Genomic DNA, 15,705 nt, shown 5'->3' on the forward strand with positions numbered 1-15,705 from the left:
GGTCAGAGGAGTTTGGGATCAGCACACTGGCAAGCAAAGGAGCAAAGTAGGGTCAGGGAAATACGGAGTATGAATTACCTACTGAATACCACAACCTCCATTGCAGTTTGAACACTAGTATGACTTAGACCTCTTACAAACCATATACCAAGTAATAAACAGTTTGTTGATAAAAGGTGTATGACATACTCATATCTGGGTGCAAACAAAAAAACTCAGTATTGTGTTCACCTCATTGGACAACCATTTATTGTGCATGTACTATGTAGCATATATATATATATAAATGTCTGAAAATACAAATATCAATTATTTATGGTCTTTTTCCTTGATAACCTCACAGTTTAAAATCAAGGACATATTTATAGTGAGTTCATCCAGTTATAAAATATGGAAAACTTGTTTTAATAATAATGAAATATGAAAATAAGCTTTTATGTATATCATAGTTTGGCACATCAAGTCTACTTAAGAAAAAGTAAGCTTCCATGGCCATTTTTTCTCAAGCAGATTGGCGCCATGTTTTTTATTCATCAAAAGTTGTTATTTGAGTAGCTTAGCCACAGATTTTTAAGTCTGTTCTTACAATTATTGTACTTTATTTTGTACGTGTTAAGACATCTGTCAGATTTGAAAGGATATGTCACCAAAAAGATCGAAAAATTATTGAAATTAAATTTCTGTATTTTTTCTTTCAATGATTAAAAACTATGTATACTTATACAGACATATATATACATGTATATATATAATTATAAATACATAAATGACAGTCAAAATACATAAATGACATTTCACGATAATTTTTGATGAATGTCTGATATGACTTATGGCAAATACCTAAAGAAAAAGAGGTCATCCTGACATTGTCAAGATAAAGTTTATGTTTGGATGGAGAAGATGGAAAGAAAAGAATCAAAGGTGCCTTCAACACAGGTCTGCACAAGGACTCATGAAATAATGATGTGGATAAAAAGAACTTGAGGCAAAATGGCTGTCATCTTTGAGGAGGAAGGTAATAAATTAAAAGGTCCCATAGTTAATTTAGGGAATTGTTGGAAGAGGTAAGTAGGAATATCTAGTAGCTATTGAATTAAAATGCAGAGAGAGATCAAGGATGTAGAAAAACAAAACAAAACAAAAAATGAACCTGTCCCCAATGGTAATAGTTGACTACAGAGAGTGACTATGATCTCCAAGAAGGAGAAGGACAAAGGGCTGCTAAGAGAGGCATATTAGGGATGCACTAAATGTTGATTGCAGACAGCCTGAAATGCTGCCCATGCTTTGCTTTCTGGGCCCTGCACTATAATTAAAGGATCTGAAAAAATGAGTGTTAGGCTTTTGCCCTACCAATTAAAATTTAACATAGATTTGACCATTAAACAAATACTGTTTTTTTGATATTTAATATTGATCAGTCTGATATCAAGATGCACCTATTGACTGATGGAGAAGTAAGTTGTGATTTTTGCCATTTCCTTCTCCGAAATTAACATAGTCTTGTCTCTAGGAATGGATCATAAAATGTGCAAGACTTAGGCTGGTACCATCAATGTAGGCATCAGGAAAGAATATCACTAGACATCAGACAAGCAAAATCCTAGTTTAACTAAAAGAAAAAAAAAACACAGACACAACTGATAGTTTTTGCATTCCAATACCATCTCTCACACCTAGATGCAGTGAATATAGAGGTCAAAGTTATAATCGCAAATTATAGAAGGCAGCATATCATCATTATACTATGTACAGTTGGACCTCATGTAATATTAGAATGGAATGTGAAAGGATTAGAGTCAACTTCATGATACAGTTAAAAGAGTACTAGGTAGCTGTATGGATAAATGTTTAAACTTTTGGTAAGTATAGATTAGATACAGGGTTTTTTTTTTCTAAAACATTCTATTACATTAATCAAGTGTCATAAAATTTATGGCATCTTAAAATCAAGGAAACAGGTTCTCATTGATAGTTAAATCAGGCTGCTAGTGATGTAGGTATATACTTCGATAGTGTGTCATCTCCATTTTCGTGGTTCATGGATTTACTTTTAAATTTGCTTTAAACTTTACGTGCATTCATTGTTAGCAAAATATAACTGAATTTCATCTGTAATCTGATCTAATAAAATGTGTCTTATAATGAGAAATATAGGTCTTTTGCATGTAGTGTAACAGTTGATAGATTTGATAGATATTTTTATTCTAGCAAAATTATTTCATGTTAGGTATTTTATTTTACCTATAGTTTCATTTTTTTCCCTCTTAATTTTAACTTCGCAATTTACTATTCCTCCCTCTTTTCTTTGTTTTTTTTTTTTTTTTTGAAAATTCAGTTGTGAATTTTCAGTCCATTTCCTATCTAGGGGCCAAAGGCAGGACCCCCCAAGATGGGGCCACTTTAGCATGAAGGTTCTTTTGAGTTACAGAGGTTAGAAAAGAGACCTGCTCCAGGAAGAAAGCTATCACCAAAGACAACTATGTTATACTACAAACCAGGTATGGTAGACACAGAAGAATCTAGCAAGGCCTGTTTGATCAAAGTCCTCTGTGACCCACTGATTCTGAGTGGTCCAACAAACATTTGTTTATCAAACTTGAAATCTAAAAATTAATTAATTAATTAATTAACTCTTTTCAGCATCCTGTGAATTGCATTCCTTTGAAGTCCTGCACCCTAACCTCTTTCTCCTTAGATCAGAATGACATAAATACATTTTTGCCTGACTGTCTTTAGCATTTCCACATCTGAGTGGCTTCTCCCATCCATACACTATTAAGTTTGATTTTCTTCTGTTCATCTGTCTCATGTCAATCAGATTCTTAATCCAGCTAGAAAGACCTTGAATGGGACAGGAAATTCTTGTTCCCTGACACCTATTCCTGGTGCTCATAATCAAATCCATATTTTTATCCTTTACTAATAGTAAGTAACAACACCTCCTTTCTGCAGTGTGCTCTGCTTGCCCACTGTACCCTATTCTCACCTTGACCAAAGTAATATCAACTCTATGAACCTTACTATGTCCCTACTATTAGTTTTTCCTGTCAGCAAATATAAGAATCTTAAGCATCTCTTATTTTACACGTCCGTAATCCTACAGTCATTATCCATTTGAATTCATATATTGTAGAGTTGATCATCCACCATTAGTACACCTCAATCTAACCTTCTTCTGTGTTGAGCCCTGTCTACTAAATCCCATCCTTATTTGATTAAAACATTATCTTGAATGTTTATTTCACAGAGAGCACTTGGGTGGGTGATCTACTCTCTGAATCCATGTGTTTCTAAAAATGTTTATCACCCTACTGAGTAAAAGGTTTCTTTAGCTGGTTAGAGAACTATAGGATCAGTTATTTTATCCCAGTGACTTGCACATGCTAGCCCACTGCCACTCAGTTATGTTAGTGAGAATTTGATGCTATTCTAATCATTTTTCCTTTGTTAACTGGCAACTTTTTTTGGTGACTGAGAGCTTATAAGATTTTTCTCCCTATCACGGATTTGATTTTCTCCTTGAATATGTATTACTTTAATGATTAGAAACAAAAATCAATAAAACTAGTTTCTCAAAAACTATTTCATAACCATCACTTAAGTACCAGAAAGACTAGAAGAGTGTTATTCATCTTTACTATTAAAGTTAATAGATACAACAGAATGAGAAAAAAATTAGAATCATTGATTCATAAATTGAAATAAATGTATGAGGATTTTTACCCTACCCTCTGCAGCCAATGAGCAAGAGAAGTGGCTTCCAGTGTCTAGAGAAATAAGATGGCTTGTTTTCTTTCTTTGCGTATTCTACTTGGTTTTACTCATTTGCTCTAAAAGGTGTGTTTAAATAGTTCTGACAAAGAGAGGAGCAAAAAATGATCATAGCATAGAATGGGAACATTTTCTTAAGTGCTACATTTCCTTCAGAAAATAAATAAATCAAAAACAGCAACAGAGACCATTCTATCCATGAAGGGGTGTTGCGGGGGGAGGGGGGGATATATCCTTGACAAAATCTGAACCATAATCAAAGGCACACTTTTCCTTTCAAAAAACTTGAGATAATATCTGTTGCTTCAGTTTAAAAAACACATTTTCATTGAAGAAATTCTTTAAAATAATGAATACCCAGTGGGAAAACTTGATTCTTATGTAATCTTATTTTCTTTACCATGATAATTCTAACATCTTGCGTTTGATATATATGACTTTTCTTTACTAAATTGGATTTGCTAAATCAATGGTCATAGAAACATGAGTTTATACCAAGTGTTCTATAATCAACAATGGAAAAGTGAGAAGTGTATCTTCAGTGCTGGATTTATTTATTTTTTATCTGTCTTCCTAATAATTCTGCAAATGTGAGTCTGTGTATATGGAGGGTGGGTCATGTGTGTATCATATTCTGGCCTGCACTTAAAGATTCGGGTGCAGAAGAAATTCCTAGAGGGGAAGAAGAATATAACTCTGTCTTTCTTTTCCTTGTCTTATATAGAGGATGTAATGACGTCATTTCAGTGTGGAAACAATAACTCCAGTTCTTTTCTTGGCTGGCTGAACCCATTCTAATTCCATTGTAGTTCTTTTATCTTTCCCTTCTCCTGACCTTTTCTTCCCTTTACCTGTATGTTTACTTTAATATTCCCAAGAAAATTACAAACCGCAGAAAGTCCATAATTGAGGAGGCTAATAATGATGATTTTTCTAAGTTCATTGGAGCATTGGGGATGAGAAGAGAATTGCCAGTGCTACTGGAAACAAATGAGCCCAGCAGGCTGCCTTGGGGAGAAAAAGAAAAGGAAAAAAATAAAGCTTTGGCGTTGCTCCACCTTTGACATAGAGGGCCTGTTTCACAAGGAATCACATAATAGTTATAGTCATTTTAGTGTTCAGATTTACGGAGCAATACTGGCGATCATGTCCAGAGGGAAAATGTGTGTAAGAGCTATGCTGCTGTTAAGGTTCCGTGGCTTTCAAGTTGTTATAATCCATTTGAGCCCCACCAATATCTCAAGTGCTTGGAAAAGGGAGAATAATATTTTCTCTTTTTTAATTATTTTTCCCTGACTGAGGTCAATAGATTAACCAAAATGGAATACCAACTCAAATTGTGTTCAGCTTCTGGAATGCCAGTGTTTTATAAAACCACAAAAAATTCACAGAATTTTACTTTATTATACAGAAAGCAATACAGTATGATTTGTTGCCCAAAATGTGTCATTACTTGGATAGTCAATATCACCCTTAAATTTAGAGATTTAGATGCCCACTAATTGAACCTTAAGAGACAACTTTATGACAAAGTACACCTTACTCTATAATACAGAGATAGAAGGTAGAACCAGCTAGTCTTAAGTATAAAAAGCACATACAACAGATTTTTCTCTCTAAAATGCATGATTTAGCCCATGGGAGATTTAGTTTTGTCATAAGTAAAAGAGAGATGATACTAATCATTGTGTTGTTGTAACAATTAAATAAAATGAACCATCTAGCAGAACGCCTGAGAAATGTTTTCTATCTTCTTTCAGATTATTAGGTATAAATCACACTGATCTAGTTTTTTATATAAGCCCACAATAACAAATTGAGTAGCTAACCACCAACCACAGGAACAAGTTGCCCAAAAATTTGTTGAGAGAGAATGTTTCTAGCATGTGCATCTGATTATTATTTACACCCCTGCGTGGTTATCTGGTAAGCTGAACTGAACCGCGTGGAACCCCAAAGATTTTTTCTGGCCAACACTGGGATCAAAAATAAGCTAATGGGCTTTCTTGGTCCTTGTTCTCGTCTCTCATATCCTAACCTCCAGACTGTTATTACTCAGTTGGTAGGAAGAGCCAAACCCAAGTGAAAACATACAAAGAACAACAACAAAAGGAAAAAAACAAGAATGTAGTAATGGCACAGCAACGTCCATTAAACTACGGAGATCAAAGCAGATGGTGTCAGGAGAGAAGGTCCACCTAGAGATAAATGCAAAGAAAGACAGCAAGCCGGCTTGCTCCTTGCACTAGAGCTGAGGAAATGCCAGGCTCCTGATTCGGACACATCCTCTGGAAGAGGAGGGAGCCTTGAGTGTAACCTCATAATTAAATCGTGTATGGCTCTATGATTGACTATTCGATTGTTAATACTCTTGTCTTAATGTCCTAAATGCACCTCAAACTTTCCTTGTCCAGAAGCCAACTCCCTCCTTAGCCCCAAAGGGAAGCTCGTCTTCTGCTTTTACCTGTCCTGGTAAGTGGATCAAGGTATCAGCCAAAATCTTCTAAGCGGGAACCTGGGAGTCATCCCTGCCTTCTCCCTCTCCAACTAACTCATATTCAGTTAGTCCCTGATCCCCACTAATATTTTTAAAATTCTTTTCCTCTGAAAAATCCAAACACACAAAATTTTAAAAAAAATAATAATAATATAAAGATCCGCAGGTAGCCATTATCCAGCTAATACAATTATCAATTCACGCCGAATCTAGTTTAATCCTAACGACCTTCCTTTCTCTTCTCGCATCACTGATTTTTAAGCCCTAAGTGTTTCTGAAATACAGCTCATCCCACTTTTTTCCCTGATTGTGCTTTGGTTAGTTCTTCATGTCTTGCAGCATTCTACTAGGTCTCCCTCTCTCTCTGGCAAATAAATAAATCTTAGCTAATTTTCCTTATATTTCAAAACTATTTTGAAATTCAAATCTAATCAGATTTCTCCACTACTGAAATCTGATAATGGCCATTCTTTTTTACCCACTGAATATAGTCCCAAATCCTTAGCAAGTGTTTTCTGAGTTTAGACCATGCCCACTTGCACAGATTCTTGCCTCACGCCCAACAATACAGCTCTCCTGTAAATTATGCCGCTCGTGCAGGCCTCCAAGCAGTGGAGGTGAGCTCTCGCCTTTGAAAGGATTATTGGGAACCCCTTTAGTTTGTCTACATTCTTATACTTCAGTGCCTGGCTCCAGCATCCCCTCTTCTTCTTAGCCTTCCCTGCAAATAACCTTCACCCTTCTAGCCGAAAACTTGCCCAGGAAGCCATTCTCCTCTCTGAGTTACCTCTCTACTGCTAAATACCCCTTGTGTTCATTACCCACACTGCATTCTAATAACTTGGGCTTTTATCCATCTTCTCCAGAAGTCTGGATCCTCTTCTGTTACATGCCTTTGTTCTCACAGCGCTCAACTCATGATGTTAGACATGAACCATTACAAATTTTTGCTGGAGTGTTTTAATGATATTTGATAAATTAAAAAAAAATTTTGTCTCCAACTTAATGGTGTAGCAATGAATTTTTCGGGTGAGATTCTAATCTAAATATTTATTTTATAATCCCACAAGAAGGTTTAAATGGAAGCTTTAAATATAGCATTACAGAGAGCAGGAAACATAACTGGTAAATTGATGTGAACAATGAAAATGAGAGCACAAAAGGAGCAGGCTTCTATTTTCCTATATTATAGCCATCCAAAGAAACTTTCTCCTTGAAAATTAATTACTGTGAAGCTGGACACTGGAAAGTTTAAAGTTATTTAAATGCTTCAAATTTATATATTGCTTCATGAAGATAATTTCTTGCCTATCTCCACTATCTTGGGGGAAGAGAGGAGGTTACTTTCAGATAAGTGCTATTTTATGAAACAAGATTTGACTCGGACCATTAGGGAGTTAGTCCTTATTGTATATCGAGTCCAGAAGATTGGGAGAGAGATAACAAAATACTTTTATTTCCCAATTCTTGATAAGAGAGCTAAGAGGTCAAGTGCTCAAAACCACACGGTAGAGAAAGACACAAAAATCATTGTTAATCTCTTCCTTCTGCCTATTAATAGTGTTACCCAAGACTTTTAAAAAATGTTGGAGTCCAATAACTTATTGCCATATTAATTTATTTTTAAAAACATAATCAGTTGATAATAAAGTGTCTCATTTTCTTGGACTCTGACCAATACCTCAAACCTAGTGAGTCCTTTTTCTCTGTATTTTTGCATATCATTTTTCAGCTGTAGACCACAAGGGATACAATCTTCCTCGTTCTCTATATTACCAATAACTGATCTGAGAGCACAATTTCTTTTAAAGTTAATATAAACTTCTCCCAGTATGCAGTAAAAGGAGTCAAATTTTGAGATAAAAATTGAAACTTTTATTTTAATAAGAACTCAATTATATGCTCCTGTGTTAACTTGCTTTAGAATGTGAACTCTGACAGCAGGGCACATATCCTGACTTTTTGATTAATTTTTACTTATTTCCCAGTGTAGACCATATTCACATTTGGGGACTAGGAAACTCCATAAATATTTGAGTAACTAAATGATTAAATCAAACCCAGGGTTAGGAAATATTTTTCCTTTACTCGATTTGGATGATTGTGTTCAATTTGTGAGCTACTTGCAGTTAATTTTAATAAACTAGTTTTGTGTATGCGTACATAAACATACATGCTCGCTCTGAGTATATATGTACATGCTGTCATTAGAGTTGTAGAACTCATCTCTGTACACAGAATAAATTAATAAATACACACACGTTAATGAAGTATTACCTCTTAATAAAGTTTCAACTCCTTAGCACACTAAAGCTATTCAAAATTGATCTTACTTTATTATCAGACTTTCAGTGATTTTCCTCAATTCTTCCAGCCTTCATATGCTTTTGCTTAGGGTTGGCATATGTCTAGCCAATGGCTAAGCATGAACAAAGTGTTTTAAATATACTTTTTGAGGGACACCTGGGTGGCTCAATGGGTTAGTCATCTGCTTTCAGCTCAGATCCCAATCCCAAGGTCCTGGGATTGAGCCCTGCCATCAGGTTCCCTGCTTAGAGGAAGCCGGCTTTTCCCTCTCCCTCTGCCCTTCCTCCTGCTTGTGCTTGCTCTCTCCCTCTCTCTCTGGCAAATATATAAATCTTTAAATATAAGTAACAAATATGCTTTTTGAAATTTTTGAAACATATAACCCTTTAGGTCAGCTGTGTACTGCCCAGTATCACAAGCAATGCCACCTTCTGTTATCTGACACCTGATGGAGTCTCCCACCTGGCCCATTGGAGCTTTTGAGAGCTCCAGTTGAGCTCTTATAATTGAGTTCTTGAGCATATAATTGAGTTCTTATTAAAATAAAAGTTTCAATTTTTATCTCAAATGTTCTTATATGTCTCCAAGTTGTTGGCCCCTCAGGGGAGTTCAAAACTCGTCTCTTCCTGTTCTGCCCTATTTATCTAAGAATAAATCAGGTTTTATGTTGCAGATTAGAGCTTTCAGTGAACAAGGGATTCAAAATCAAACCCCTCAGAGAGGTGCCTGTTAAGGTAAGGGGGAAAGGCCTGAGCAAAAACACAACAAAAATCTTAGGTGCAAGGCCTGATGTAGCTGTGCTCTTGATACTGGAAAAAAAAAAAAAAATGTTCTTACTTCTCACAGGCTGATTGGTTTTTCTCTTGAACTGATTTTTCCAAGCAACTGAAATAGTAGTGTGCCCATAGTAGACATTTGGGTGTGTGCTCAGAGCAAAAGACACACTGAGTGCTTCTGGCTTGCTTTGTTTTAGGGACAGGCCTTCCTTAGGCCCAGGAAGGGAGTATAGCACAGTCCTACCAGTCTTACCATGAAATAGGTCTGAATTGTAGGACATCCTGCTAGTAGTGAAGATCTTATACTTGTTGAGTTTTGGACCTCATGGTTAACACTCAAGGCCAAGTCTCAAATATTTGAAAGTCCGTTTACAGAGATCTTTGGTAAACTAAATGGTATTTTTCCACATCATAAAATGGAATAACACCATTTTATTGATATTTTGGCTAACTCAAATAACATGGAATTCTTAGGGAAAATATGTTAATGTGATGGTCCTGCATAAAGTCATTATGCCAAAGTAGATATTTTACATCTGAATTATTAAAATGGAAGTGGCTCAGAGGATGAGTGGTTACCTTTGTGTAATGGCATTACAGATGATTTTTATTTTCTTTCTTTTCAGCATTCTTCTGAAGAATTATACTACGCAGCATTAAATTACTGGAACTTTAAATTTGAATTATGGGAAAACTAATTTTAAGATACTATGTTATAGAGTCTTTACGAGTATCTTTATTATCATATATATGTCAGGATAAGTGATTTAAACTAGCTCCCAGACTCCTGAAGTTCCTTTCCACATAGAAAGGGGATAACATTACATGCTAATGGCCAAGTAGCCTTTAAGAATTTTAACCAAAGTGTAATAGGACCAGAATCCTAGAAATTTAAATAGCAATAGTAATATTTTTAAAATAATGAGATTAGCAGCTCGGATATAGGGCTTACTGCATGCTAGGTGCCACTCTAAGAATTATCTGAACATCAATTTCTTTAGTCTTCTTGACAATTACCTGAGGTAGTCACAACGTATTTTCCATTTTCAGTAATCTTTCTATCACGGTGACTAGCACATAATAAACACTCAATAAATGGTAGTTATTACTACTATGAACTCTTATAATGCAGTATTTAAGAAAAATGAGATCGCTTTGACATTCAGAATGCTCCAGGCCTGAGTCAGACTTTGCCACTTATTAGTTGAGTGCCTTTGGGCAAGGTAATCCAACTTTCTATATTTCTGTGTTATTTATACAAATAGAAATGATGTCTGTATCGGTAGGTTTATATGAGGATTAAAAATGAGTGTCAGATAATGTATATGAAGTGCTTAGTATGGTGCCTGGTTCGTTGGGAGTCTTCAGTGAATGGGAGTCAATCATGTCAATCAGACAGCCGCATCTTAAAATGTGCTCCCCTGGAAGCTACAGGGTAGGAAACTACCTTGAAGTCAGGTCGGAGGTGAAATGACATCAATTACATTATTTCCTTCTCGTCCCATAACATCTTTTAAGAGTTCCATAATATGTAAAATTATGTCCAAACAGAATTATATGAAAATGTAATCCATGAAAACCTCAACTTTTAAGACTCAATGAAATCTCTTCTGACCTCTTTTCCTGCTCTAGTAAAAAGAATGAGGCCATTATTCACCCTTGCAGTCTTCTTTCACCACATACACACTTCCCTGTCCTCTGCTTACACCCCCCTCCCCATTCTTTTGTCAAGGTGCCTAGATTCTGAAGGGCAAAGGCAGGGCTGTGGTTCTTCTTTTATCCTCCAACAGAGATGCAACGTCAAAATATCAAAACAAATCAAGGGAAATGATTGGCCAATGGAAGAGTAAAAGCTATTAACCCAATGGATATCCCTAATTTAAATGATATTTATTAAGGAAATTACAATAACATCAAAAATATAATGTTATCTTCCCTTTTGTGTTCCAGTCAATTAATTTATGTAAGTTTACTATTAATATTTGGTAATTTTTTTTGTATTCATATATGTCTGGTTTCATTATTCAAATGTCATTGTATTTATGAAAGAATAAATATGGCAGAGAGTTCTGACTATTCAGAATCTTGTCTTTATTTGTCCTGGCCTACCTCCCTTCCTGCCTTAAGACCACCAGCCTTCCTTGCAGTCAGGTGTGGCCATTTAAATGACTTCCGGTGAATAGAATGTGGACCAAAGTAATGGATGACTCTTTTACGCTCTCAACTCCCTACCTGGACCGATACAGAGAAGCCCTATGGGGTGGTGGAGCCATTAGATGGAACAGTTGTGCTTGTGTCCTTGAACCATTGTGAAAGAATGACCAGAACCCTCACCTTGGTCTCTGACTAGAGCAGTAAATTATCTTTTTATTGTTCTGAGCTGTTACATGTTTGGATACATTGATAGCACTTAGCCTATTATAATTACTATAATAAGTCAAATGATAAAGCATATAAATATTAAAATAAGAGTATGAAATAGAACTATATAGGTTGAATATCTTGAAAGGATAGTATTTGCATTTGTCTTACCTGACCTGTTCATAGTAGTCATTTTTGAAAAAAAAGAGAGGAATGTACCTCCAGGTGTCTACCATACAATAATGTCTGTACATATATCCTTAGTGTTTGAAAATGAGTAAGTGGAAATAAAATTTGAGTTAAAAATAGAATGCAGGGATACCTGAGGGGTTAAGCATCTGACTTAGGCTCAGGTCATGATCTCAAGATCCTGGGATCAAGCCCTGCTTGTGGGGAGCCTGGTTGTCCCTGTCCCTCAGCCCCTCCCCCTGCTAGTGCTCTCTCTGTCTCTCTGCCACACTCTCAAATAAGTAAATGAAATCTTAAAGAAAATAGAATGCAAATATAAAGTTTCCACTTTCCTTCTGAAATCACTACCTCAGTGTCTTTCGATCTCTCAAAATAGACCATAATTCATTTGACAAATCCTTATTATACATTTTTGGCACTTTAAAATAATTCTCACAGAAGCAGCAGGATGCAACAGTTAAAAAAAATAGGCTTTGGAACCAAACTACCTGGCTCTGCAACTAAATAGCTGTGTGATGTTGGCAAGTTACTTTTTATCTCTATTCCTTATTTTCTTCAGCAATTAGAGGGGGTCACAATGATACCTACTTCCTAGAGCTTAGGTAAGGATTCAGTGATTTCATATTTATAAAGCATTTGGAAAAATCTCCAACTTTCAGTTATCACTACATATCTGCAATAGCCTGTGTACAAATTAAATGTTACACAGCTTATTCTGAAAGCGAAATTAAACTTGGTTTGATAATAATGGAGGATAAAAATTAAAAATATTTATCAAACTTGTTTTTGCAATGATTCCCCTATGATTTCTCTCTGTACTCCTCATTTGCTCCCCTCTACCTTCAGAAATATTTCAGTTGCCTTATGCTTCATCTTTGCCCAACATTCTGTCTTCCTTTTAGTGACCTGTCTGCTCCCTAACCAATACTTAGCCTACCCTGGATTGGCCAGTGGGGTCTGTTTCAGACGGCTGCCTTGACAGACTAGCACAAACTGGGAGGCTCCAAACAACACAAACACAGCCTCTCCAGCTCTGGGGGCTAGAAGTCTGAAATCAAGTCTGTTGGAAGGGGCATGTTCCCTCCAAAGAGTCTAGGGAACCCCAGAGTTTCTAGCTTCTAGTGGTTGCCCACTGTTCTATTCTTGACATCCCGTGACTTGCAGCTGCATCTCTTCAAGCTCTTCCTTTGTCCCCACATAGCCTTTTCTTCTGTGTCTTCATGTCCAAATTTCCCATATATTTATTATAAGGATACCAGTCACTGGATTAGGGCCCACCTAATTCGGTGTGACATCATTTTAGCTTAATTACATCTGCAAAAGTCCCATTTCTAAAGCCATGCTCACAAGACACAAGGTTAGGACTCGAACATCTTTTTGTGAGACATAATTCGACCCAAAAGACTTAATGTCAGCTGAAAATATTCTCTTTCTTCTCCAGCCCATTATGGTCACTTCTGAAAGGCGCTTATCTTCTGTTTTATTGACTTGATAGGTAATATAAATTTGCTTTCTAATTTTTCACAAAGGGCTTATGAATCTATATATGTTCTGATAAATTATATTACAAGACTATAAGGTAAGGACCATGGACCATGATATAATTTTTTTATTTGTGTACTCTTCATAGGATGATAAAATGTACATGATATTTAATGAATAAATGCATTAATAAGTAAAGAGATGTAGACCGAGTAATGTAAAATCCTTCTAGGGAATAAGAAAAAAAATAAATGGTACATGATTAGAGCATGTCAATTTGTAATCTCTGATTTTTTTTAACTTACAGTATGCTTTTGACTAATTATAGAAAGGATTATAAATTTACAAATGAGTATATATATGCATTGACGTTATTATAATTAAATTACATATACAATTTGGAACATGTTCCAATACAGTTTCAATAATTACGTTCAGTGTTTCAGAAGTAAGAGATTCTATTTTGCTTTGCAACTACAAAGAAAGTGTCACATTATAATAAAATTAAGACAACTGTGGAATGTAGATTGTTCTGTTAACTCTTCCTAAAAATTGACTTTGCCTTGATTTAAACTGTTTAACAGTCACAGTCCCCAAACCTTGGTGGAAAATATTGAAGTTAATTTCAATCATATAAAAATAATGTTTTAAATGGACATGTACGCAGATGACAATGAGTGTGGAAATTTGACCCAGCCCTGTGGTGAAAATGCCAACTGCACTAACACGGAGGGAAGTTACTACTGTATGTGTGCACCTGGCTTCAGATCCAGCAGTCACCAGGACAGGTTCATCACTAATGATGGAACCATCTGCATAGGTAAGTTTGGCTGCCTAACTTGGATTTGTGTAATCCTACAAATTCTAACAGGACTATTCCTGTTAGTGTTGTGATTCACTTCACATCAGATACAGCAACGGCCTTCTCATCAGTTACCAATATCTGCCGAGATGTAAACTACAGCTGAATTATCTGATATATACATGCAAATGGAGCCTCCATATTATTTATTTGTTTATTCATGCCTATGGGATGAGGATTATATTACAGCTCCTATGTTTTCATAGAAACATGAAACATTGGAATTATTCTTCTATCTGTGACCATGGCCACGGCATTCATAGGTTACGTCCTCCCATGAGGACAAATATCTTTTTAAGGAGCAGCTGTTATCACACATTTACTTTCAGCCATCCCTTACATCAGAACTAACCTGGTAGAATGAATCCGAGGTGGTTTCCCAGTTGATAAAGCAACCCAAACATGATTCTTCACATTCCATTTTATCCTCCCATTCATTATCACAGCCCTGGCTATAGTTCATCTATTATTCTTAAACGAATCAGGATCCTTCAGGGTTTTCATCTGATTCAGACAAAATTCCATTTCACAATTAAAGATATCCTAGGAGCCTTATTCCTCATTCTAACATTAATATCACTAGTCCTATTTATACCTGACCTACTGGGAGATCCAGATAACTACATCCCTGCAAACCCAGTTAACCCCCCACCACACATAAAACCTGAGTGATATTTCCTATTTGCCTACGCTATCCTACGATCCATCCCTAAGAAACTAGGAGGAGTACTTGCTCTAGTATCCTCCATTTTAACCCTAGCAATTATCCCCTTACTCCACACATCTGAACAGTGTGGAGTAATATTTCGACTACTCAGTCAATGTCTATTCTGACTATTAACACCAGATTTACTCACACTAACATGAATCAGAGAACAACCAGTAGAACACCCCTTTATTATTATCGGTCAAATAGCATTAATCCTGTACTTCACAATCCTCCTAATTCTAATACCAATAATTAGTATTATTGAAAATGACCTTATAAAATGAAGAGTCTTCATTGTATAATTATTATTTTGGTTTTGTAAACCAAAGATAGAGAATAATCACTCTCCCTAAGACTCAAAGAAGAAGCATCAGCTCCACCATCAGCACCCAAAGCTGAAATTCTTTTTTAAACTATTCCCTGATAGACAAATCCCACCCAACAACTTTCCCAATTCATATATTGCTACAATTCTACTGTGCCATGTGAGTATGTCTAAAATATTTAACCATAACTACCTATTCAACCAACACAGAATTTTTTTTCAATTTTTGTCATGCATTAATGGCTTGCCCCATGCATATAAGCATGTACATGCTATTATTAATAGTACATAAGGACATACATTCAAACACTTATCCATTCCAAAATAAAATGAATCAGACTCCTCACCCAGTCCGGAAGGGCTTAATCAATAAGCCTCAAGAAACCATCAATCCTTGCACAAAGTATCCCTCTTCTCGCTCTG

General features: G+C 35.9%; 1 protein-coding gene across 1 annotated transcript in view; it reads left to right on the forward strand.

Annotated features, from left to right (window-relative positions):
* Positions 1–15,705, forward strand: part of ADGRL4 (adhesion G protein-coupled receptor L4) — a 109,676-nt gene that overhangs the window by 44,287 nt on the left and 49,684 nt on the right. The window contains exon 3 of the mRNA XM_072754786.1: positions 14,054–14,206. Within this exon, the coding sequence (XP_072610887.1) occupies positions 14,054–14,206 (153 nt within the window). The remainder of the gene's footprint in view (positions 1–14,053; positions 14,207–15,705) is intronic.

Source organism: Vulpes vulpes, chromosome 3 (genome assembly GCF_048418805.1).
Source record: "Vulpes vulpes isolate BD-2025 chromosome 3, VulVul3, whole genome shotgun sequence".
NCBI classification, from domain to species: domain Eukaryota; kingdom Metazoa; phylum Chordata; class Mammalia; order Carnivora; family Canidae; genus Vulpes; species Vulpes vulpes.